Source organism: Lagopus muta, chromosome 5 (assembly GCF_023343835.1).
Source record: "Lagopus muta isolate bLagMut1 chromosome 5, bLagMut1 primary, whole genome shotgun sequence".
Taxonomy (NCBI): Eukaryota; Metazoa; Chordata; class Aves; order Galliformes; family Phasianidae; genus Lagopus; species Lagopus muta.
Window position 1 is genome coordinate 32,227,342 of NC_064437.1, and position 27,756 is coordinate 32,255,097.

At 40.8% G+C, this 27,756-nt stretch overlaps 1 protein-coding gene across 9 annotated transcripts in view; it reads right to left on the reverse strand.

Annotated features, from left to right (window-relative positions):
- Window positions 1–27,756, reverse strand: part of PCDH15 (protocadherin related 15) — a 678,253-nt gene that overhangs the window by 67,720 nt on the left and 582,777 nt on the right. For all 9 annotated transcript variants that reach the window (XR_007376985.1, XM_048944599.1, XM_048944600.1 and 6 more), the window contains 4 exons: window positions 19,067–19,207; window positions 16,874–16,986; window positions 4,670–4,779; window positions 4,093–4,233 (listed from right to left, as the gene is read on the reverse strand). Coding sequence is in view for 8 of the 9 variants with exons in the window: in XM_048944599.1 (XP_048800556.1) it covers window positions 4,093–4,233; window positions 4,670–4,779; window positions 16,874–16,986; window positions 19,067–19,207 (505 nt within the window). In the remaining variant the exon portion in view is untranslated. The remainder of the gene's footprint in view (window positions 1–4,092; window positions 4,234–4,669; window positions 4,780–16,873; window positions 16,987–19,066; window positions 19,208–27,756) is intronic.

The window sequence follows — 27,756 nt, forward strand, 5'->3', positions numbered from 1 at the left end:
TTCTCAGGGATTTGCAAGGCCATTTTGTCCACGTGGTATTCAAAAGCAAACACATTCTGGCTCTGCTGTTGGCTCTTCTACCATATCAAAGTGTGAAGACCTGCTACCTCCCATCACGGTTCACATTTTGTGCCTGGCTCAGGGACCAGAATGTCCCTGCTCACGATTGCTTTGATTCTTAAAACTGGGACCATGATTACTTTGGTGATAAAACCCCTTTCCTATCTTTATAAGTCTCCACTGCTCTTTCTCAGTGTGTTTGGGCAGCACTTCCTCTTCTGTCATCCTTCTGCCTTCCCCTGTCTCCTCCTGTCCCTTCCTCCTCACCAGCAGTTGTCCTGAGCACTTTTCCTCTGGGTATCAAACTTCAGGACAGTGAAGTGCTGATGAAAACTCCCCAAAAGCCAACTGTTCAAATGAGAAAAGATACGATGTTTAGTCCGTCCTTGGTCAAGAAGTACTTTTATTCAGTGAATAGTTAATTGTACTGATATAAAAAATAGAGTTTGAAGGCCCTGCCTGTGGCGGGGGGGGGCGGGGGTGGGGGTGGAATGATGATCCTTTGGGTCCCTTCCAACCCAAGCCATTCTATGATTCTATGATACCTTCCCTTCAGCTCACTACTTCACATCTCTTCTTCGGATAGAGGTGCTGCTCACCCTGGGATTAATGACAAAGCAGTGCCTGCACAGTGCAGAACACATCCTGCCATACGCAGCTCTGTGCTGTTCCCTTTATGTAAATATTCTCCCATTTCTCATCCTACCCAGTGAGGGAAAACTGAAAGCTTCTAGCTGAAAGCTAATGACCACGATCCTCATTTGTCTCACAGTATGCTGTGAGCCTATAGTTTATAGACAATCTAAGAAGCAAAGAGCAGACACACAAAAAAAACCCAGCTACTAAATTAAACTGAAATGATGAAGTTCATTAATACTTGAGGTCACTGAGGGTTCAGCATCAGCAAATGCCGATTCCTCCAGCCAGAATTCTAAGTTTTTAACTTCACTATCATCAGAAGAGCTGACATTTCATCCATTCAAGTGAAATGTAAAAGCACTTTCACTCAGGAATTTCACATTACAAAGTTTCAGTGAAAGTTACTCACTTAAGAAGCTCAATTTCGCTAAATGTGAGAGCATGATTTTGCATGATTAAATATCATCAAAAAAGAAAATGGAAAGACTACTACAAATGTGGGAATCAAACCAAGAGGTCGAGGAGTCTCCATTACAAAGGCCTAGGTAATCTAGTTAGCCAGATACTTGTAAAGTGTTTTACAAATACATCATCTGCCAAATTCTTCAGCTATCTATCCAGCAGACTGTAGACTGAAAATTTAATATATACTACTTACTCATTGATATCCCAATATGTACCGCAAGTACATGTCTGTTTCAACTGAAAAAAATATAAGCACTGGCCATTACCAGGTATTCCTGAATATAATAACTTGGCCACCCTCTTTCATGAGCTACTGCACAGAAGGGAGCACTGATCCCATGTAGACCATGAATGGGAGAAGGGACAATGCAGTACTGCATTGTACAGAAATGCAGCATTCCCAGACCTCCCCCAGGCACAAAGTGATGAGGTCAGCTGGTGCTGACTCTCTCTCCTTCTCTTGATATGTCATCAGTGGTGGATGTAACAGCATACAGGACCTTCCATTGCTGTTAATGTCGTTCAACTTCTGATCATGGAATAATCCCTATGTACTGTTCCACAAATGCACGTGTACAATCTCTGTTATGGAAGAAGATATATCTATCAAAATATGCTTTCATTTTCACAATAGTCTTCTGCTAGTTGCACAGGGAGTTGTGACAAGCCTGACAGAGGTATTTTAACTGCAATGCTTCATATGATGTCTCAGGTCATACTGCATTATCACAGTTTGAGAGCACATTCTCAAATATTGGGGTCTGTTGTCATCACAGAAAAGTCAGGGTTGAAATAGACCGCAAAGACCATCTAATTTCAACTCCCTGCTATGTCCAGGGTCGCCAACCACCAGACCAGGCTGCCCAGAGCCACATCCAGCCTGGCCTTGAATGCCTCCAGGGATGGGGCATCCACAACCTCCTTGGGCAACCTGTTCCAGTGCCTCACCACCCTCTGGGTGAAAAACTTCCTCCTAATATCCAACCTAAACCTCCTTTGTCTCAGTTTAAAACCATTCCCCCTTGTCCTATCACTATCCACCCTCGTAAACAGCCATTCCCCCTCCTGTTTATACGCTCCCTTCAAGTGCTGGAAGGCCACAATGAGATCTCTCCTGAGCCTTTTGTAAGTCCAGTTCCTTCAACTTTTCTTCGCAGGAGAGGTGCTCCAGCCCTCTCATCGTCATACTAACCTCAGTAACTTAAAAAAAAATGAAAAAAATGGCAAGAAAATTATTGTTAGCTACCAATTTCTATATTGCAAGCAGATTTTCCAGTAATATATTACTGGAAGAAAAAGCATTGTACCCCATTTTAAATTTTATCCCCTGAATTATAATCTCTAATTTATACACTATACTTTCATAAATGTGCAGCAAATCAGCACAGAAATAAATTGGAGCTGGGTTTCCTAACATTTATGGCTATTCATTAGAACAACAATTAGAACACTAATTACAGAATAGGACAGCAAAATCAGCTAAGTACAGCCCTTCCTCTGCGATTCAGCAACTATTAATTCCACAGATCACAACTCATGGGGTGGAAAAGACCATCTGCCATGGGACAGCGTGGTCACTTTTGACACCATTGGCTGGCACTTGGGCTCCCTTCCTGGCAAAGCACTGACCAAAGAGGTGACACAGTTGCAGAGTGGAAGGGAGTGCTCACCTTATACCTGAGGCATAAGTCACCTAGTGCTCCTTGTTCCTCAGGGCAGGCAGAAAGGTGACAGTCCAATGCTACTGACACCTAGGGAGTCCTCAGCTCACGTGAGGGGGAATGCAGTGAGGTGGTACAGCAGCACAAATGACTTGAAATAGACTTACAGTCAGTTTCCAGTGAAATGGGAACGCAGTATTCTCATAGCCTTTAAATTATTTTCAATCCCTTGCTACCTTAGAGGAGTTTCTCTATTTGACATTCCCATGCCCTGGGCTTACTGCCATCGAGACCATGATGGTCCTTACCTAGAGATTATAAAATCCAGCAAAAAAATAAAGACAAATATTGCATATGAAAAAAGCTTGTGATGTGAACATACCATTTTTCTTTGTTACAAGCTATTAACGCTTTTGTAATTAGAGCTCAAACATGGCTTAAATAGGAAGGTGTAAAAGATGGGATGGGACATTAAGTGAGACATGTTCAAAGCCAGACTGCTCAGGCCTTTTTCTTATAGGAAGCACAACAAAATGTCCAGAAGTCCTTTTGAAGTCATTCAAACAAGAAAATCATTAAAAGGAGAAAAAAAATCACACTCGGAGACAGTCAAAATAAAACAGTTAGTAAACAGAACTCCTTTGTGCCTGGAGCTCTGCAAAGAAACTTCCTGCCACAGACCATCCTTTTCTCCAATTTGCTCTCACGTGGGGTTGCAATAAGCTCCCCGAACGCCCCCAAGAGATGCTTAGGACATCTTGTTCTTCCTGTCACCCTTGCTGCCTATCTATCCCATATTCCTCTCTGCAGAGTCCTCGCGTTTTCTGCCTTCCATTACTCTCCTGTGCCTCATACTCAGTTTGTTCAGAACTTACACATCCCCCCACACACAAGTCCCCAGCCCAGCAGGGAGGAGTAGTTTGCAGTTGGGCTGCATAATGCATTTATGAAAAACTGTCGCATTCTATCACGGAAAACTTGAATTACACTGAAAATGTTTGATCTGCGCCATCAGCTCACTATTTGTATACAGGTATGAGCCTATCTGGGTCAGTGAGATCTCTGTCTAACACAGATGTGCTTTGGGAGCATCAAACCTAACAGTTATCCTGTAGAGAACACGAACAGAGATCCACAAATGCACACTCTGCCTTTCACAAATGATCATCACTGCTCAATTTCTGAGGACACAACAGCAGCGAGACTGCAGTTAAAAAATTAAGAATACGTTAAAAAGATACTCAACAACAAGGATCTTTAAACTTACTTTTGGATGGGACACGCAGGTTGGATCGTACCACTTGTAATGAGTCTGCCTGAACTCGAAGTTCGTAACTTGTCACTCTTTCATAATCCAGAGGCTTTTTAACAGAGATCACACCTGTTCTGTTATTAATAGCAAACATATCTGAAAGCCAGCAAAAGAACAGAAGTTTTGTCAATGACAAAATGTTTCTATTTTGTGAAATCACGGCTTTGACACCAACTCCAGGCAGCAAACTAGAGCTAGGAAGCATACTGTCCCCAGTGGAGGAGACACACATTGGACATGGAGATGACTTTACATTGTTAATAAAGAAATACAAGACTTCCCAACAGAGAAGGCTAAGTGCAAGCTCTATATAAAGTAACTTCACCTCTTTTTAAGAAGCAAAGTCTGCTCCTGCACCTGTTTTTGTTTGTGGCTGGACAGGCTTGACAACAACAGCAGGAACAGTCCCTCCTGCTTGTACTGATGAGGCGGGACCTCACTTTAGCTCACTTTTCTGCTAGTCACTGTTTCTTGAAAACTTCTGATGCATTCACTGTGCTCAGCACACTCAGATCAAGTTACTAGTACTTACCCTCTTCATTTCCTGACACAATTGAATATACAATAGTTTGGTTCAAGGCAGCTGCCATCACTGTAGTGACCACAGTTCCTTTTGGTGCACTTTCACTCACTGGGGGAGGTCTGCAGAAACGAACAGAAGTATTTGTGTTATCCTCCCTGATAACGACATTGCCTGAACAGCAGAATACTGACAAACTTGCCCTTCAGTTGGCAATTTCAACCATCCATTATGCTGCCAAAGAAGGATGACCTGCATTAAGAAAGATTTAACCCCTGCCTTCGGCAAATGCAAAAAAAAAAAAAAACAAGTGTGGGCCAACAGACAAAAGGTGAGAGTATAAAGATATAACAGCTTTTTGATATGATAAATGAAAACCAGGAGATAATGAGTAAGAAATAACAGAAACACAAGAACCATCACACCCTGATAAACTGCAAGTAAAACCTTAGATCATAACAGTTCTTTCATTAAAAGCACCTTTACTGAGAAAACTGTAATCTACCAGGAACATGTGCAGGAAAATTCCTACATGAGTAACCCTCTTCAAAATTTGAACAGTGAGCACTATGAAAGCCACTATGAAAGCCACTTTCATAGGAGCTTCCACTCATCAGAAAGAGCTGGAAGTTGCTCTAATCACTCATTTCCTGTCATAAAAGCCAAGATGCTGCAATCTGAGCATATAGATGGGTCTTTTAATTGTTTTGGAAATTGGATTTGATTCAATGAGCATTGAGGTGTGAAAAAAGAAAAAAGACTGTGCAACTAACATTTATCTCATCTTCTCCTTATCCTCCAGACAATGCAGACTGACGAACTCATGTTGTATGAAAATAACGACCATCCTCCCGAAACAAACCTAAGTTACTTCTCTCCCTCTCCTGTAGTTCAAATGCTCTGCCTCCTTGGAAAATGTGATGAGTAACACTCTGAGACGCTGTTTCCTCCAGGAAACCATGATGACTTTCACATAAATGAGTTCATTTGTGATAATGAATTCTCACACGGCAGAAGTATTTCAGTTTTGAATTCTCCAGAATTCTCGACAGAATCTGTACCTCCACTAACTTCAGAGCATATTTTAAGCAATTCTTCTTTCAACTTCCTCCAGATAATGTTAGAACACACCATCCCCATACCTTTCCCATACCAAGAGTGGTAAGTTGGGATCCCAGTTTGCAATCTGAACTATTGAATCAAGCCAACACTTCACCTTCACACACCAAGAGACCAGTCTGTCCTTCATTACAGACTTTTCCTTTGGGATGAACTCACCACAGGTCCAATTTCTACATTTGACTGCTCCTGCCTCAGGTTACACTGTCCATAAAGAGTATGCCAAAGGCAAACTGTATCCATGACCCATGGAGCTATGATGTCCTCTTTCTTCCCATGTGACATCTTCCATCACTTTATATCCTTCATTTGTTTTGTCAGTGCAGAGGGCCTAGGTCCTCTTTAATTCAATCACTGCATCTTCCTCAACATGTTGGGACACCAATTCTTCTGAGATGCCTTTCAATACACAAATAAGGGGGGAAAATATACTTCCAGGCTGAGCCACACTGTACCATAACACTGGCCCTCTGACTCTTTCGCGAAAAAGATTCTTGCATACTTGCTTTTACTCATTTACACACAGAGCAGATCACCAGATCCATTCAGCCAGTTCCATTCTTCTGTCTCAAATGTGCTGTCAGCAGTACAATTCATTATTGGTGCGGATTTATTAAGCTACAGAACTGCTGTTTCACAGTGCATATTAACACGCATTCTACAAATGCAAAGGTCAGTTAATCTTAGAGAAAAAAGGCCATCAAATCTGAAACCATTTCAAGCTGTAGCTTTTTTTTTTTCTTAAAAGAGGTCCATGATGCAGGCGAGAGTGGAAAATAAAGATCCACCTAATGTCAGTTACTATGTCATTTTTTCTTTTTCTTCTGAGGCACTTAGTTTGAACAAAAACCCTATGACTATGTATGTACAAAACCCACAATTCATCTGAAGCACAGTTTATTCTTTTAATAGAAATGGCCTTGTAGCTTCCCCTCCAACACAGCTGAATTTAATGAATTGACAAATCAATATTTATTAGGAAACAGTTTTTGTGCTCACTATGAGAGACCATGGACAGAGTGGACAGAAAACTGCCATGGTAATTGTATTGATTTCATTTCCCTGATTAACTAAGGTGATCGAGTTCAAAGGGAGCAATGCATCAGCGGAATTAAAACCTACAACCAGGTTCTTGACATCTTGCTGCATTGTACTGACAGGAACCAGTAAAAGATAAAGGTATTCAACTGACAATATATGGTTCTTTATCCTGTACTACAAGCTCTAACAAGCTTTCTTAGGGGATAAGCTCATCATCTGGTATTTCTTCTGTAACCATCACAGCAACATGTAAGTTGGATGACATTCACTTCAGTGCTTTGATAGGAATAATAAATAGTATCTTGCTAGCATGCAGGATGGGATGACTCCAATTGAGGATCAGTGGAAACCCCATAGGGTCCTTGGTCTCAGCATGATGCCACTCCACTGCTCAAGCCATACTCAATGAGGCACAGTAGGAAAAGAGGGCATGAAAGTAGCAGAGCACACAACAGAGCAGCCTCAAGGTTTGTGCCATGCTAAACTGAGGTTGGATTTGGAAAGAATAAAACACCTTCAAAAACTGATGCTTAATAATGTGCCTTCTGTCCTATTCTTTGCATTTAGTTATCCTGAACAAACTTAAGAATTGCCTGTATTTACAATCTCTCTTTAGGGCCTCTACTGTATCATTTGCTATTCATGAGCCATAAACCGTCCTTCAAAAAAATCCAACAAGAACAAAACAAAACAAGGAAAAATGGCATGTAACATAACAAAAACAAGATTAAAATAAATCTATTGGTTATAAAGAAAGACATAGAAAAAGTAAGAAAAAATGTACACAAGTTGTAAAAAGGTAACATCTTATAATTTGCTACATCTCAATTATTGTCATCTTGGATCAGAGGAGGAAGTGAAGACAGGATACATAGTAAATACACTGGTGAGGTATATTTTTTAAACCCCAAAGTGAAATCTATCCTTTTCCTCATCTTCCCTTTGCTGAACAAGTTCATTTTTCAATTTGTCCGCTATCCAATGTGCTTTAAATGCACCATGAAATTTTTCTATCTCCAAAAGCATGAACATGAGATTTAATCAAAAATTAAATTTAAAACCAGCAAACCCAATAATAAATCGGAAAATTGGTTTAGTACTGAAGTTTAATAGCATGATGTGCACACACGCTGCATTGGACACATCAGTTGACTGTTCTGTGGATTTTATTTTAGTTCATGGAGGTCCACTAGCATAGCTCATTTTTAACTTTATTTTTATAATTACATTACTAAAATTCTTAGCTCAACTTGATTAAAATCTCATATGGACCTCTCCTTGTCAAATAATGTCCCTATCTTCTCTTATATTACAGTTTCTGGAAATGTTTTGGCCTTAGCTACTTTTAACACTCAATGGCATTTCACCTGAAGCTTTCTGGCCGAAATGTTTCTGAACACTGCACCCATTCCTGCACAGACTTTCATCTTAATCCTCATGGGAAGCAATTTCATTTGGCTTTTTTTCTGTCTGATGTTTTGCATTGAAGAGAAATTATATAAGTTATTAAAAAATGTATTTTTCTAGAGAAAGGTCAAGTGTAGACAGAGCAATAAATGTTCTAAAATGAGGTGAGCTAAAAGTGAGGTTACATGGAAACTGAGACATCTGAGAACAAATCTACTACAGAAATGCTTGAAATATGCCTCACTGTGCAGTTGAGTTTTAAAGAAATGTTAAATAAAAAAAAAAGTTTAATTGGTGTAGCACTGCTGATAATTATAGAAACAAGCAAGCAAGAAGTAACGGCACCTCCTTTTGTTTTCTCACCAACATTTAGGCTACCTTGGCTGCTCCCAAAAACTGAAGGACCTAGCCACATTTCCGAGCTGCAATGGCATTCTCATCGTCCAGTCTGTGCAGCTCTAACAATCTGAAGGGTTTGACAGAGACTGTGAGTCTTCTCTGCAAAAAGTCTTTTGTTGTTAATTAGATACACCTACCAAGCAGCGCATGTTCAAAGTGCGCTGAGAAGGATGATACGTTCCTCACTGTACTTAACATCCTCACTTTCTGCCTCAATCCTCAAATGGGTTCAAGACATTCTGACCTTTTCATGGCATTTACATCCGAAACAGATGACAAGAGAGTTTGGGCATTGCTGAAGTGAGCTCCTGTCATAACCTATTATCTTTTAAACCGAGCGTCAAATTTTATTCCCAGGAGCTCTCTTGTCAGTAGGCATCACGCATTTGTGTGATCCCACTGATTTTCGTAAATTCCAGCTGAGGACATGAAGACATAAATATTTCTGTCAAATATTACTGTAGAAGTGAAAAAAGAAAAAATCCCTGACAAGCAGAACGCAGATCTCTCTCACATACCCAAGTCTGCCTGCGAGATGGGTATCAGTGGGATCAAATCTAAGACTATAGATAACGCAGTGGTTTTGTGCTCTTATCTGGCTGACAGTTGGTTGGGTTTAGTGCTACATTTGCGTCAGTACGTCTCTTCCACTTCACCATTCCTGGAGTGATCTGCTTCTACACTTCAGCCATGGTGCCAAAAGCAGTCCTCAGCCCTGACTCTCACACCAAGCATAGCAAGGCAGACTCCCTGCATGCACCCAGGCCCCATGCTACTTCTGGTGTAATCAGGGCAGCTGAATGGGAACTGCTGAATCACAGCCTGAACTTCTGATTGACCACCTGAGGCAAGTACTGAATCAGCCATGGAGCACAGGTGAAAGCAATTCAGCTGTGTGACCAGAAGGGCTGGAGCCTGGCTGCACCTCTTCTGGACCCCATTTAAGGGCTGACTGCCACTGAGGAGGGATCTCTCTCCGGAGATTGCTCTTATTGGAGGTTTTTTTTTTTTTTTTTTCTTGTGAGCCCAGGACACAGATAAGCTTTTCCATTCATTTTTAACTATCCCTTTCCAAAGTGATCATCTTTCCAGCTATACGCTCTCTAAAAACCAGCCTAACCGCTCTGTATGCTTGTCAATTGTATGGCAGCACACAGCTAGAGGCACTGCTCAAGGGGTAACATTAATTAAAATTAGTGTTTCCTTCTTATTTGGTAAAAAGTAGTATGAGATTTTAATAACTGTGATGTAGTATAACTTAGCAAAAGAGGAAAAACAATGATTCTTCTACTACACAGTAAGCATCTAATTCCCTAATTTTTTCAATGAAAACCCTTAATATCTGCTGCAGAAACCATTTAATTTTCTTATATCTCATACCCACATGCTGAAGTGTGCTTTTGTACTTGGTAACAAATAATTGCCATGAGAACACCCCCATACAATACTGATCCCAGGGCAAAATCACATACATTTTCCTGAAGCTAAGCCTTCACTGACACCTGAGGTCAATTAAAACTGCATGTTGGAGCTCATTCCTCTAACGCCAGCTTGGGGAAAACACCGAGGCTCCCTTCAACTCAGAGATGCTACATCTAAAATGTTGCCAGTGGTACTTCCCTCCTTCTTATGTCTTTCCTTTAGGAAATGCATATTCCACAATAGGAAACGTGGGATGAGCAGCACTAAGACTTGGCCAGCCTGAGAAAAGGTTTACCCCCATAGAAGCTTTAATTCTACAAGTGTCTTAAAATACACTCTGGAGGGACAAAATCAACATCCCTACAAGGGGGGGGAAATGACCCATCCTATGAGCACTGCTTAACATGGAAGGGAACTCAGTGAGGAAAAACTTCAGTAAACAGAGGCTTGAAGAAATAGAGCTCATGAGCACCCTGATGAAAAAATAACCGCACTTAAGTCAGAAACATATATCCTGACACACTGACCTGCTGTTTTATTTAGGAAGCACCTTGGTTCCTTAGTAAAGCCATTCTGCTTGTGTGAAACAAGTTATGGCCTCTGAAAGCGCTTTGCTTCTTGAAGGGATGTGCCAATGACAAACACGAAAAGCTTGGAAACCTCACTGCTGCTCACCACCCCAAAATTCTCCCTTCTCCCTCAGATCTCCAGTGTCCTTGGGTTGAACTGCTCTTCTCTATCCTGGTTTGAGGAAAGGACATTCTCTGCTGCTGTCCTGATTTCCAAAAAGAACTTGTCAGGAGATTTCTTTGAGAGATGTACAGATGAACTTCCCCCCCCCCCCCCCCAGGAATAGTTATTTTTTCTTCATATTCATGTTTCTTTCATTCATTTGAAAAGGAGCCAAACTCTTAGAATAGTCACAACAAGAACAGCAAAGACACTTCTAACCAAGCCCCAGACATTCATAACAGAGATGCCGCTCTGTGCCACACAGCGTATCTTTTGTTGAACAAGAGAAGGTCCACGTGTCACAAAACAAGAGAAGGTCACGTGTCAGGTTCCTTTGCACAGAACACATTTTCATGGTAGTGTGTTGTGCCCAGCACAGAAGCACAATGCCACACAACATTTGCCTCCTGTAATACCCTCAAAGCCCCAGCTTCCCAGATTTGTTTGTACACTGGAATCAAACTTCATATTAGCATACAAGAGGACGCATAGCTTGAAACAGGATGTGGACTGATAACACAGCACTAACAGAAAATGTAAGTTTCCAGCAGTCTCCTTTTTCTGCTAAGAAGTGGTTGAGCACCTGTTTAATGTGTCCACAGGCACTAATTAGGAACCAATGACGCTGCTATTGGTTAACATTTCATTTTTTGCTACAGCAGCATGTCACTATTAGCAATGACCTTCTAGTTGCAGACAGGATGTGATATTTATTAATTAACAAAACAAAAAAAATTCCCAAGTCCCTTTGAACTTTTATTTTTTAAAAAATGATAATATTCTCATAAGAGAACGGGCTTGTGAAAAAAAAAATCTTTATATTCAGTTGAGGCTCACTTCACATCTGTTCTTCACTGTTACATGGTGCTACTAATTATGATCTGTTAATTAAGAAATCAAAGTGCTGCCATAACCTGTTTGGAAGTAATGGAAACTTCTGGAACAATTACCTGATCTAGGGTTCAATCAAGATGTGATTTGGGATGGAACCATAAGGACAAGAAAAATAATAGCATGGAAAAGGAACGCTCAAATCAGCTTGTCTGAACTTCCCCAGGAAGTGATTTATTACCACAGACATGGCTATTTCTCCGGCATAAGCAGAACAATCTCCAAGTCAGCATTAAAAATGGTAAGAAACTGTGTAGATGACTGCAGCCAGCAAGCCAGCACTGTGCAGCCATGCGGGAAGCCTGGTGTGCTGATGTACCCTCCATTGCCTCGCTGTGCCCCACAGCCCCGGGCCCGTGCTCAGGCTGCAGGGCTGAGGCCCTGCCCACACACTGCTGCCAAGTGCCCTGCACACAGTGTGTGGTGCCTCACTGCTGTCAGTGCTCCAGAGAAGCAGCAAAATCTGACTGTCAGAACCCTGAAGGGAGATGCAGCGAGAAGAGCATCAGCAGCACAGCATCCTGCCCTGGCAGCACAAGGTCAAGCAGGCTGTGAGATGGATAGCCACATACAAATAAACATCTGCATGTTTTAGTCCTTTGACGCTGCTTCTTTTCTGCCTCTCCACCTATGTGTTTTTATTGAATGAGCAAACAACATTTGCCTGCTTTACTTCACATGCACAGCTGCTCTCAGCTCTCTCAAAGTCACAGCTAACATCCAAGGCAAGGGCAGAGAAGGATATGAGTGAGGAGCTCCTGATAGAGTGAAACCCTGCAGCTTCAGGCCCAGGCCAGCAGCACAGAAAAGACGAGGGTAGCAGTTAATGTGCTGTGGAGGCAGCCAGGCTGGCACCTAAGGACGCAGCAGAAGGTCATGATTTAGTGGCCACGGCAGTGATGAGTTGATTGGTTGGACTAGATGATCTGAGTGGTCTCTTCCAGCCTTAATGATTCTGTGATTTGCAGTATGTTGGCACCTTCAGAGGACAGCCAAGTAAGCCTGAAGCATCTAGCCCTTATTGATGGCCTGCAAGCCTCGGGGCTGTCATCTTTATAACTGCTGAATGTGCTGCTGATCTACTAATGGGAAGTTAGAAGCTGGTGCAGAGGAGGACGTCCTAAAGCACAGCGCACCATGGCTGCTGGATGCTTCAGTGTGACCTGCTACTTCCCACCAGAAGAGTTGTCTGGTTGCAGTAGATGGCTTTTCGATGTGACTCAGTGAACATCTATCTCAATTATTAGGAACTATATTTTAACACACTTATAGAGAAACTGCTCCATGTTGCACATGTTGGTTCTCAGACATCTTGGCTTCTCTGTGCTGTTCCATATACATCGTGCAACAGCACTTTAAGTCTTCAGTTATAATTTACAATCCAAACAGAAAAGGTGGTGTGTGGAGAGAAAAGGCTAATTAATTTCCTATAAATCGTGCAGTGTTGCAGTGGGAAAGCCAGTGCGCAAAAGGCATGCCTATAACTTGACTGCCTCCTGCTGAAATCACTTTAAGGCATGGAAATGTATCAGTCAGACCCTTCTGTAGCATTAACAGGACTCCAGGCAGAGGCCCTCATGTGCTGGGGTGCTTCTGACAGCACAGAGCTGCCAGATCAACAGCTCAAGGCACAGTCACGCTTTCATCTCCCAGTCTGCCTCATGTGGCTAGGCCTTTTTGATCACGCCATCTGGTCCCCCCTTCTCCTGTGTTTTGTACTTATTTCTGATTTGTAACACATTCTGCAAACTCTGCAGGCACCTTTAGTCTGTAAAAGTGTTCAACTGTGACCTCTTACTAAATCCACAGAAGTGAAGTTTGTAGAAAAGCTAGAAGAAACTGTTGGAATCATCTAGATTAAAGTAATTATGCAAGCAAAGATCAATACTCATCCACTCCAAAGCCACCAGTTCTCAATTCTCAGAAAATTCTAGTATCCACATCCAGAAGTTTTGTGACAACATCATTGCTCTGAGCTGATGTTTACCCTAAAGATATATAATGTCAACTAAAATCCAAGGTTTTATGAAACCTGCCACCTTCATCTTGCATCACTGTCAGGAAACCAAACAGGAACTGCAGTTTGCAGAGTGAGAATCCCTAAAAACCTAAGAAATTGAAAACAGCCCTGCTCCACCACGTCACAGAATCTTGGAACTGAATCAGAAAGTTTGGGGATTATTTTCATTTTATTTCTGACATTGAAGAAAATGAATAACTGCTTTTGCTGCCCTCAAAAGACTTCTAAGAGTTTAATGCAGCAGTGTGCATCTCAAAAAAATTACCAAGAATGGAGCAGGGCTATTTCTTTGGAAAGTGACACTGGGCTATTCACCTAATCCTATGAATTTGTGAGGAGGAGAAGATAAGAGGGGTTACTGAGTTGTCATCTGTAAGTATTTAGGGGAGACAGAATGCTTTTTACTTTAAGCTTCCTTTACTGTAGGTAAATAAAGGTCCTATCTTCTGGGATGAAATTGAAGCTTGAGGTGGCCTCAGGAGATGCACACTTGATTCAGAAGGCAACATCAGCTCTAATAGCAGACCTGCAGCTTAGGTTCTCTTCCCATAATCCTGCAAAGACCCTCTGGTGCTTTAAATGGAAGTGCAAAAACTCTTTGTGCTGTAGAAGAGGACCCCTCTGTGCTGCTCCAGCCGCTGTGCTGGCTCCTGAGGCACGGTGAATTAGCTTTTGGAGTTTACCCAAGACGTAGAATGTCTTGGAAAGATCTCTGCATCAAGTCCTCTTACTAAACACTGCTGGAATAACTTTTTCAAGTCTGAAATGAAAGGTTTTTTTCCTTTTCTCCCTCTTTTCATCAACATATTCTTTACTGTCTGAGACTGAGTAACAGAACATCATAACATACCCCGAGACTTCGCATTTTCTACTTCTTCCTCCTCTCCACAGTTACTAACCAACATTTCAATTAGATGCCTTCATTAGCACACTCCTGGCTGTAGGATCAAGGTATTTTCTCCTACTTGCCTTCTTTTATAAATGTGATTTAACTTTGCAAGTGACACACTACAAGAAGAATTGTCAGGAGAGTCTTTCCTTATCTTTATGGTATGGCTTCAAAATTCTGATACTCTAATCATGAGGAAAAACAATGCATATCATGATTTTTTCTCTAAATTCTTTAAAATAGCAGACAATGACTTGTCATTTGGTTCTGGAGAAGCAAATAATGATGCATTCTGTTTCTGCTTCCCGATTGCCAACAGTATTTGGCTTTGAAATTAGATTCATAAAATCCATTAATATTCTGGTACTGATTATAGCGTTACATTTGATGCAAGAGCACACACTGCAGCAAGGTTATAACGTCTTGAGACAGGGAGGCTGTGCACACTGATCTTGTTATTTCTTATTATTACAAAAATGTCAGAAACTCTTCCTGAACACTTTCACAGAAACCAGCCTTAACAAACTAACCAGCCTGAGCATCAGTTTGTTTTTTCACTTCATTTCAAGAAAATGGGAGTTGATTATTTTTTTTTTAATTGTCAGAGTTTCATATTACGACTGAGTAGCAATAATAATCACCTGCACATCTTACATCAAAGAGCTCAAGTGTAAATTCCCTCTCAGAATCACAGAATCTCGAAGGTTCAAAAAGACCTCCAAAATCATCCAGTCCAACCATCCGCCTATCACCAATACTTCCCACTGACCCATGTCCCTCAGTACAACAATTACACATTTCTTTAACACCAGTGATGGTGACTCCACCACCTTCCTGGGCAGCCCCTTCCAGTGCCTGACCACTCTTTCACAGAAGTATTTCCTAATGTCCAGCCTGAATCTCCCCTGGTGCAATGTGAGGCCATTCCCTCTTGTCCTATTGCTAGTTATGTGGGAAAAGAGGCTGACCCCACCTCACCAAAACCTCCCAACAGGAGCTAGAGAGAGTGATCAGGTTTCCCCTGAGCCTCCTCTTCCCCAGACTGACCCACCCAAGCTCCCTCAGCAGCTCCTCGTAAGACTTGTGCTCCAGACGCTTCACAGCTTCATTATCCTTCTCTGAACATACTCCAGGGCCTCCATTTCCTTCTTGTAGTGAGGCGCCCAGCACTGAACACAGCACTTGAGCTGCAGCCTCAGCAGGGCTGAGTACAGAGGGACAATCACTTCCCTGCTCCTGCTGGCTGCGCTATGTCTGATACGAGCCAGGATACCATTGGCCTTCTTGGTTACCTGGGCACACTGCCAGCCCATGTTGAGCCAAGCATTGATCAGCACCCCAAGTCCCTTTTCTACGCACAGTCTTCCCACCACTCTGCCCCAAGCCCGCAGCACTACCTGTGGTTGTTTTGGCCAAAGTGCAGGACCTGGCATTTGGTCTTGTTGAACCTCATCTCACTGGCCTCAGCTCAGCTATCCAGCCTGTCCAGATCCCTCTGTAGGGCTTTCCTACCCCCAGGCAGATCAACACTTCCTCCCAGCTTGGTGTAATTTGCAAACTAACTGAGGGCACACTCAGTGCCCACATCCAGGTCATCAATAAAGATACTGAATGGGACCTCTCATTCAATACAAATGGCTCACAGGATCACATGTACTGAAACTGCATGGAGACAATAACCTGAAGCCCTGATGATCCTAGCTATATCTCAGTTGTAGGGAACTTTTTGTTTATCCACTCGACTGAGATTTTCAACCGCTAAGAGGAGAATTTTAACAAAAGCGTTTCACTACTGTCAACCACAGCCCACAACTTTTCAGTTGGAGACAACCTATTAAGATGGTAATACTGCAGCACTATCTGCTAAGATTAGGGAACAGCTGTCCACCAAAAAAACTTGCAGCTAAGAGAAAGAACAATTCTGAAGTCTTTTGCTACCCTGACTTTGACGAATCGGAGTCCTGCATGTAATTGCACACATTTCTTCTTCTGGTGGACTCAAGTGTTAGCTCTTTCTTCAGAGCAGCATCAAATTCTATTTCCCAAAGAAGAGGTAACATCAGTAAATGCATTATCAGCTCTAAGCACACGAGGTTTCTGGTACACTGGTTCAAACCTTATTTTTGTGGCTTATTTCCTCCTGTGAGTCAAACGGAACACGGAAAGGAACAGAAGTTGAAGTGAATGCAGGGGAGGTGCTTCCATGCTGCAACCAATCTATCAGACTGGCATTCAAACAGGAACTTTTTTCAGCTTAAACCATGACAGCTGTAATGCGAATGAATAAATGCATTACCTGTATTCCTCCTGTGTGAATCGTGGGATTACTGAAGGTTGAAGTACAGCAATTTCTACAGTAGTGGTGTTGAACTTCACAGGATCTCCATCATCATATGCAATGACCACTAGCTATAACAGTGCAGAAAATCACCGTCTTAGTATAGGCAACAGCATTTTTTATCTTGACTTGCAACAGCACTTTTTGTATTTTCAGGGTATAACAAGTCAGAGATTTTCTTCACTACAAAACAAACACTTCATGAGAGTTAAACACAGAGGAAAAAGGTGACAGCCATCCACAGGTTGAACCATGTGCTAGAAAATATATGGAAATGCAGAGAAACGGAATTTCAATTTCACAGCCTTCTACAAATACACCTCCAAATCTCTGAAAGCTTCCATTAATTACACAATTCATGTTTTTCATGGATTCCCTTCACGTCCTATCAGAGACAGTCCTGACTCAAAACACTAGAACCCATTATAACTTTCCTACTTATATCTCAGTTCAGCATTCAAGCTCTGGAATAGTTACTACTGAAAAAACATCTGTAGCCCCCCATAAAATAAAAACCAGAACTGTTGGGTAAGAATTCTGTTCTGCTAACAAGCATTAATATTTAGAACTAAAGTTTGATATCAAAACAACAACCAAAAAAAAACATTATCTCCCCCCAGATGACAATGAAAAAACTCTTAGGAGACATTCTCAGAATGCTAGAACAGACAACACAAGATCTTAAGCAAGGCAAGTCCTTTGTAAATTTTTGGCATAAGTAATTGTTACTAAATATTTACTGGTGCTGCTCTGCCAGGACAAATTCACCTGCTTTCAGCTTTCAAATAAAGGTGAGCACCAGGATGAGAGACCTGCCCACTGGAGACGGATCAACAGACAGTTTTCTACTTTTCTCTCTCCCTAAATTTGTCCTCATTTCAGGAGATCACTGGATGGAGCAGATCAGTCCTTTGCTCTAGCAAATTAGCAGATCAGCACTGAACTGGCTGCACAGAGGGGTCGTGGGTGCCCCATATCTGGAGACAACCAGGGCCAGGCTGGACAGGGCTTTGAACAACCTGATGGTGCTGTAGGGTGTCCCTTTTCATTGTAGGGAGTTGGACCATGGCCTTTAAAGGTCCCTTCCAACTCTGAGGATTCTATGATTCTATGAAGTTTGCTGTTCTCAGAATAGGTCAGCGAAAAGACAGCCTAGAGCAATAGGACATGCTCTTTCAGTCAACATATCAATGAACTGCAAAGTACTGTAGTTGCTGTTAGTATGAGCATGTTAAAAGCTGCTAGGACAATTTCACTGAAGATTCAGTGCAGCCACAAAAGCCAATGCTCTAGATGCAATCACCAACTCAGGAAAACCCCACAGCTTGGATTTCTTGGAGTTTATTAAGAAGTAGCAAATGGTAGACAATTTTATTACCTTGTAACAGAAAAGTATACACATAAATTTCCCTTTCATTCTCAATTCAAAAAGAAATAAGTGAGTAGCAAGAAGAAACTAAACATACCTTAATGAAGAAACAGAAGGTTGGCAGTTCCCATGTAGGAAAATCACATATAAACCCTGACCGTATTATAAATGACATTGTTTTGCTTACTGAAACACTTCAATTTTTATTTTCAGCTAACTCCTTCATTTATGGATTTAAGAAAGGAGCTCTGTCCCAGAGATTTTGATTGAAATAATAAATAACTCTGTACTAACTACACTTGAGACTCCTCAGGAACAGTAACAGGACAGCAGTAGTCTACATCTCCTTAAAGCCAGTGTTTTTACATGATAGTACTTGAGAACAGAAGTCCCAAACCACCCAATCTTGCATTAACTTCCTTTACAAGATATACTGCCATTCTTACAAATCTTCCACAAAGCTGTTGTGCTGACAGCCCTGTTGAAAATGAAACATCAGCAATGTAACTTTCAAAAACTGAGGTTTCCTTCGGTTGCTTCCCTACTTCTTTTCCTCACCAAACAACAACAAACGCATCTATCCAAGACCTTTCTGAAATAAAAAAGGCCAGGAAATGTGTACCAGAAGGAAACTGAGAAACTGAAGAAACAAATAAGAACTTCATTTATTTCTATGGAATATAAAGCTAGAGAGAGAAAGACAAAAGTGAGAGGAATACTACTAAGTGCAAGTATTTCCATTTCCATTTCCATTGACAGTACACAGCTATATGAGCACATACCTTGAACACTGTACTTGGCTCTTCATTTAGGTTTACCCGAGTTACTACACGTCCTGAGCTTTCCTCCACATCAAAAATGCTGGCGCTGTAAGGAAACTGGACAACATCTACTTTGTACCGGACTAGGCTTGCTGGTGTGCCCTGGAATGCAGAAACAAAACAACGTAAATATCCTTTTGTTTTTGCATTCTTCTTTAAGTTACTCAAAATTTAAAATGCAACACTGGTCAACAGATCACCACAATTGTGATGTCACAGAGCCCATTACGATGTAACTGAGCCCTTTTGTAATGTCACAAAGCTTTATTATGATGTCATAGAGCCCATTGTGACGCCACAGAGCCCCATTGTGACATCACAATAACCATTATGATGTCACAGAGCCCCACTGTGATGTCACAGAGCCTATTATGCTGTCACAGAGCCCATTGTGACGTCACAATACCCATAATGACATCACAACACCCCATTGTGATGTCACAAAGGCTAATTGTGCTGTCACCATGCCCCATTGCGATGTCACAATTTGCAGCTTGCCTGCCTAAGAATCAGGTTTGTCACGAGGACTTCCCCCCCCAAATATCTTATGTGATATTGTGACATACCAGAAGCCCAGGTTTCTCAAGATTTCATATAGAAGTGAGCTGAAGAACTCGTAAGGGCAATGAATATACGTAAATACAGACAGAGTCTGTATTCGGTCTGTTTCCTTATTATTATTGCTTTTAAAATTACAGATGACGGCCATGGCTTAATGTTGTTTAGCATATCTTTCAACAGCACTTCAACATCCAAATTATAAAATCTCCTCTCCAGTTCAGGAAATGTCTAAATAATAAGTTTGAATCAAAAATTCAACTGCTTTCTCACTGTGTCCTGAAAGCTGACAATGGGAAGATGTGAGCACTGCATTTCTGAAAAGTCAGACTACAGTTCTAACACAGGATAGTCTGTCCGTGTAGTACCCACACACTTTTTTAGAGGAGACAAGATGAGAAGAGCACCATGTTCCTTGGGCAAAGCCACCATGTGTCCTGGAAGGACTGTTCCTGTACAGCAACATCCAGAGGTTTCACTTTTCTCCAAAACTGGATGTTGAAGAACTAAAGTTTCAAAATCTTCATCTCCAGCAACTAAATCACTCAGATGACGTTCCAACAAATTCCAACGTGTGTATCATCTGTGGCTGATCAGGAGAGCACTAGACTGGTCCTGCTGCTGGTATCACTGCAGCTTCTAAACAGACGTCAGACATCATGCTGTACTCCAACAGACAAAATATCCCAAACCAAAAGCTTCATTAAGAGAAAATTGGTATTTTCTATATGCATTCAACACTGTGCTACAAAAGAGCTTTGCTGTTCCTGACAACGTATTTAAATGCACATGCCTAGCTCATGCTAGGAAAGTTCTGTAAACTGGAGCAGAAGTATTTCACAAAGTGTTTCAAGTTCAGTAAATGAGACCAACATTTTCTTGATACAACAGAAGCATAATGAAATGCTGATTCAAAATACACACTCTGAACTGAAATACATGTGAATAAATTTGGGATAGGTGTTTGTGTAAAGTTCTGGAGCTCCCAGCACAAGAAAAATGTGGAGAAAGTACAGAGGAGGACCGAGGGCTGGAGCACCTCCCCTATAATGACAGGCTGTGAGAGCTGGGGCTCTTCAGCTCCAAGAACTTGTAGTGACCTTCCAATATCTGAAGGGGACCTACAGGAAAGCAGGGATGGACTTTTTATAAGGACAGGTAGCAAGAGGATAAGCTTCTGTGGAGCTTCTGTAGAGCCTAGCCACTCCTCTGGATGATTTAACTGCAGCAGTGACAAGGGCCATGGACCCTGTGCCCTCCATGGACATCCAGCCTGGCCCAGCAAGGACTCAGCAACAAGCTCAGCACTGCAGTGCCACTGGCAAAACAGTACCTTCAGTAACCCAGAACTGGGTCTTACAGAAATGCTTTGATGTTCAGTGAAGTAATAAGCGACAGACTATGCTAGTAGGTAGAAGTATTTTACAGGACCATGCACACCAGACACAAGAAAATCCCTGAAAACACGAGAAATTTCAGAGATCACTGTGTAACAGAGGTAATTATACAACATTCTCCCTGTAATTTCTCTTCAATATCATTATAAGAGGAAATCACCTGCTGTAATCCATGCTGCTTGGCTACACAGTACTGGTGCTCACATTTGCTTGCAGGACTAGAAGCTATCATCATCATTAAACATGCACACGCTGGGCAATTTGTTTTTAAATAAAGAAAAATCTCATCAAGTTATTGTTCCTGATATGACTATCAAGTACACCTCTCCCCTGTCATTTCTGAAAATAACAAAATGGGAATTTATTTTTTATTTACTGCATTTTGGCATCAACATAATTAGAAAAATCTCCAGAGAAATTTTCCAGGGAAATCTATTCAGAAGCAAGTTTCAGTTATCTCAAGTATTAATCTTCTTTTGCTTCTGTTATGAAGTAATTCAGATGCATTCCTACGTCTACAGCAAAATTCAAACAAAAGGTTATGTTCCCAAACAAATAATACCAATAAAGCATGAAGACAGGATTTTAGTTGGCAGGAACCATCTTCATTCTTTTGAAGCGAAATTTTCCAAGGAGTTCAAGAATAATACGAAACTCAACTCTAAAGATCATCCAGCTTCAATTCTTCTTTTTACTACTGCATAATTTCTTAAGGTTCCATTTGCTCTGGGGAAACTACACTCAGCTGGGACACAGCTGATGGCTATGGCACGAAAACATCCCCAACATTTGTATTTGCTCATGAGGTTGCACACGGCGGCCCTGAAAAAAGAGGTCGCCCAGAGTACAAGTACAACTCCCACAGGGCGCGGAGAGGCTAAACAAAAATTAGAATGTGGGGAAGTCATGAAAAATTGTGAGCAGTGTAACACCAGTAACATCTTCTGTATGTTTTCATGCGTGTTTCTGGAAGCAATTCTAAAGGAAGCAGGAAGCAAGGAATCATTACTCCCAATATCCAAAGCTGGGTAACCGAGGCACAAAACCAGGTACTTGAGGAGAAAAGTGACCCATGTTGGTGGGTCTCAAACCAGCTAAAAATTGTGAACTGTGCACTTGTGTCTGTTTACCCTCTCATCTACCAGTTATTACTAGAATTTTACATACATTCTCAATTTTCAGCTAATTTACTCTGTAGTACATAACCCAATGAAAAAGTCTGCAAGTCTGGATGAAATCTGGAAATTCTGAATTAATGACAAGCTGAACACAAAAAGAATGTAAGTTTTTAAAACCATGAGATAAAATTACTTCAAGAGCTCACTGAATTTTCAGCGTCTTTCCCTCATACTGAACTCCAGCAGACTCTGTGAAATTCAACAGTAATAATTTTTAAAAGATCAAGCCCCAGACTGTTCAAGAATGCTTTTACTTCTAGTTAATTATCTGTGAAACCTCTTATTAAATATCTGTTAGCACTGTACTTTCAGTGAATGCCTGTAAAACAATAAGGACAATTACTCTCAATCTGACAAAGGGGATCAATTGAATGCGAACTTTACAAGGTGCTAGGACACTGGATAAACCATTAAGTGGGATGATCCAGAGCTCTGGAAGCTGGCTGGTCATTAAAATTAAGCTTCTGCATCTGCTTCTATTGACAATTCAAATCAACAAAATCAGAACATACAGGGGAAATGCATGAGACTGAAGTATTCTAGCTTTCACAGTGGTAGCCCATATGAAAGAGGCACCTTGTGATGCATCAGTCCTGGGAATATTCACCTTCTGATTATTACACCAAGCATTTCTTTACAAGCTCAAGCTGCTCTTGTTTCCTAATATTTGGAAGGTTAAGCACTTTGAGAAAATGATTAGAATCATCTGGTGCCTATCATCGCTACACCACTTCAATAAAGCATAAACTAATCACAACAAAGAAAAATTATTTTTCTCCCCAGAAGTATTACCAGGTGTGCTTGAGTAACTCAGGTATCTGTAAGGCCAACTGTACAGCCTACTGAACATAACACAGGTAGTGCCTTTACCAAGCCAAAAAGTAACTTTCACCATTCAAAGCCCTCCCAAGTGCAATTATCTCACTTATAAACAGGTACAGAACTGGAAATAAGTCAAGCTTAAAGACCTTTCCCATCACCAAAGCCTTCCCAGTCAACCAAGTTTAAGCACTGAAGTTTAAATGCAAACTAGTGCTCTGCTGTGCATCTGATTTTACCATTCCACATCTACTTGTACAAGGAATAGATGTCTGCTAGCCAGGGATTCTAAGGAATATGCTGATAAAACTCAGGAGCGTTAGTGAGAAAGCCTAACACTGAGCTCATCCAAGCTTCATGGTCTGCACTTATCTCTCACTATAAGGACTGAAAAATATCTCTGGAAGACACTGAAGCTCTCGTGTTATCTAAAGCAAAACAGCATATACAGACATTAGCACCAAAACCCTAAATTTGATTCCATGTAGTTGCAGCTAAGGTGTTAGGAACTGCCTCAGAAAGACCAGTGCTCGGGCATCCACACCTATTAACATCCCTCAGTCCACACTAACATGCCATAAAGCAAATGTCTTATTTCCACCTGAAAAAGTATTCACTTCATTCTGTCTCTCTTGACAGATTTTTCTTTATTACCTTGCAGCCTTAGACTCCTCTTTTATCCTGGGCTATATTTGTAACTGTTGGCTTATTCTCATTGGTATTCTCAAGATGTTTTTATTTTTACTCCCTGTTCTTACAGATAAGTATTCTTCTACAGACACTGGTACAACTACCTTAGTTGCTAGAAGCATTTCTTTGGCATCTCCAATAGAGATATAACATTTCAATGTTTTCCAACAAAACAAATCCGTGCAAAGAAATGTACCTCACAGGATACCTGCTGGCACTGTTCCTCACTTTCGCCTTCATCCTTTGCTCAGATCAGTTGTTTTCAAAAAGGGAGTAGGTTTGGAAATTAAATTCAAACAGAGCTAACAGAGTTCATCCAGGAAACAAAGAAAGCAGTTCAACAGTGGAAAACAGATTTGTATTCTAATAAGGTTTACCCATTATTTAGAATTGAAGATGTACTCAATCATACCCTCAGCAGCCATGTATGTTAGAGGAGGGTCTGCTCCTTTATGGTAATTCCCTTGGCCATTTTTTACTCCTCTATGCTAAGCATTTTGTTACCCTTTACCTCTAAGTGTGCCTAGAATAAGATGCAAGCTGTGGGAAAAAGTGTGAGCAATTAGAAGATGTACTGAGTACTTAAAAAAATAAATTAATAACTGGAAAAGGACAGGAAAGGAGAAAATGATTGAAAGTGAAACACACTTGCTTCAAATCCTGTTTTGGCCAATGGAAAGAACTGGTTTCTGTGTTTTAATTGACACAGGAGTAACCACCAGAGAGATCTCCCACCTCCAGGCCAAGATTTCTTACATTCCTTTGAAATCCGCAGGTTAAAATGAAAACATAATGAAGAACCTACTTGGGAGCATCTGAAAATAGCAGAGTAATCATTAGTAATAATCAGAAATCCATGTTTTTTAGGACCAAATGAATCCTATTACCAACGCTTCCATTACGTTGATGGCTTACCATTCTTCAGTGAATTAAATTCCATAACTTGATCCCTACCCAGTCATTCTTTCACTCACATGTATAAGTACAGGATATGCTGAGGCAAAAAACTTACTGAATGGTAACTCAATGAGAAAAGCTTAAGAAAAGAAAAAAAAAAAAATAAAATAAAATAAAAAGGATCACCTTCAATCTATAAACCCAAGCAATTAATGAAATGGTACTTCATTTAACAGTAAAAACTGATCCTTACCTCTTGTGCCTTTCTGCAAATGCATTTAGTTGCTCAGCACGCTCCTACATCTCCATGCTGTAAGTTTCTAAACCACCACTTAGGAAATTCACTGCTACAGTAAACCAGAGCACTCCATACCACGAGTCTCTTCCAGCCTCCCATCTTTCACCTGCTTTACAACCTGCAGCTCTGCCACATCTTTAGTGAACACCTGCACTTATGTTTGTGGCTTACCTTTAGAGGTCAAAGGCACAAACAGAACATTATCTATTCTCAGGAATATCACTGAATGAATACTTCCCACAACGAATACGGAACACTAGGCTGCAGATGATGCTTCATCCAGATCAACTTCAGTGGCCTGAAACATTTTTCTACCACTTCCATACCTGTCACTGCTGCAGTCCCCTTTGCTATGGAGAGATTTGGAGAGCTTGACATCTTTCAATATTGCGTTCCTCCAAGCCTGCTCTTCTGCTGTTTGAAAATACACATCTGCCTTTCCTGTAGAGGAATTTCATGCAGGTGTTGAGCATTTCAGTTTGAATTCTCATGCCATCCACACTGATTAACTTCACACTGTGAAGTTGGGATTTGCTGAAGACAGTGAGTCTCTGTAGAGCTCCTCTGTCCCTGGAGGTGTTCAAGAAACATGTAGGAGTTGTACTGAGGGACATGGATTACTGGGCAATATTGGTGGTAGGTGGATGTTTGGACTGGGTGATCTTAGAGGCCTTTTTCAACTTTAATTATTCTGTAGTTCTATGATTCTATAACGTTGACAGGGGAATTGTCCACATTACTTGTAAAATGACAACATGAAAACTCAAGTTTGTGACTTTCAAATTGATTTGTCTCTTAACTGAACACTAAAACCAAAATTACTTACTTAATAAGCATCCATTTATTTTCCTGAACTGATAGGATAGATGTATTAGTACTGTGCACAGAAATTTCTAGCAGGTAGGAAAAAAAAAACAAGTACTCTCCAATACTGAGTACAACAAGTAGGAATATTCTTTCAATTACGGCAAGTTTAGAGAAAGCTACTCTTGCTGAACAGAGTGGTTTTGTTGGTTTCTTTTATTTTTCAGAAAAAAAAAAACAATTTCTGGTGAATTCATACCAAATACTTTGTGACATCACTTACTGTGAAAACAAGCTCCAGTAAATACACTTTTGCAGTAACACAAATCATTTAAACAGGTTTAGCTGAGCCAGAAAAAGAAACAAAACCATCCATGGTTTCACATTTCTTCCTTCTTTTAAATTAAAAAAAATAAAAGCCTTTGACCATTAGTTTGAAATAAAATATCAGTTTTCTAAAACAATTTTAGAAACTTTTTTCCTCCATAGCTGGCTTTTACGGATAGCACATTCATTTAAAGCCTAGGGGCAGTTTTATTTTGAAGCTGTGATACAAATCAAAGAAATGCAAGAGTTGATTTTTGAAGACCATTACTGTAACATCGTTATTGACTGCTATAAAGGTAATAAGTGAGATCCAGCATTCAGTGATTTTGATTTCCGCCTCCTGTGTGCATCCATTTCTTGACGGAAATAGAAGCAACCCCCACATTTTTCAAATACAAAATATTCAAGTCCATATAAAAAAGACATATATAAATACACGAGGAAATCACAGGAAAGGAATTTGGGAGATGTAAGTGCTTTAGCCTGGTTTTCTATTCTCCTGCTTTCGTACTAACTGGAGATGGCCATTATTATCCACTGCAGGCAGACTTACGATCAATTCCTACATTTTTCTATCCATGTGATAGTGATAGAGATGTTAGAAATGGAGAGTCCAGAAGGAAAAGGGGCAAAACATACTTCTAAAAATTCTAGGCTGGCAGCTTAACGAGCTATTAGGAGTTTTGCTTTGGTTTCTAAATGAGAAATAACTTTGCATGAGAAAGTGCAGATTCCACGGAACTAGGAAAAATTACATACACCCATCAGTTAAACATTCATCACATTGAATGAAACAGTTATCTTACTCTTTAAAGCTCAGACTTAAAGAACTGAGACCATATCAGAATAGGTAAACAATTCATCCAGACCAAAATATCTTCTACGTATCTGTTGATCTTCATATCTACATATCTACGTATCTAATATCTTCAACAGAGAATGTTAAATAAAACCAGCATACAAATCACAATAATATGTGAGTAGTCATGAATACTTTATTATGTAATCCCAATAACTCATTTGTGAACAAATCTGCCCTATTTCACTGATCCTTACCATCCTTATCTGCATAGTTTTTTTCAAAAATCAGTGAGATAACCTGAAGGAGCAAACATGTACTGGTGCTGGGATGCTGCCAGGATTGTAGAATTGTTACTGATAGATTTAGTACTTTAGTTTTTCACTGTTGCAATGAAAAAATTCCACAGTTTCAATCGTCATGCAAAGCAAGTTTTCTCTACTCTCCACTGGCAGATCACTCTGAAGTGACTCCACTCGTGAGACGAGCAGAGTGTTTTCTGTTGAATTATTTGCTGCTAACTACTGAGGATGAAAGCACTTAACAGAAATGGAATCCCTGGTTCCCAAGTCATTCCTGGGGAGAGCAACAGAGAATTTTCTCCAGCTAAGCACCATCTGCTGAACTCCCTGAAATAACGAATGCAGTTCAGAGTCATTTATTTGAGGACAAAGCTTACTAATTAGACAGCAGTACCACAGCAGCAGAGTGCTTTTTCATTCAGGAACGATCCGCAATATGTTGATAATACTGTCTTTTATGTATTTTGGACTAACAACAGTTCAGAACTTCAGCAGATACCAACTACCTTAATGCCTCAAAGCTCAGTAACACGCAGCTGATGCACACCACCTGCAGGGAATTCACTTACAGTTGTATGTTAG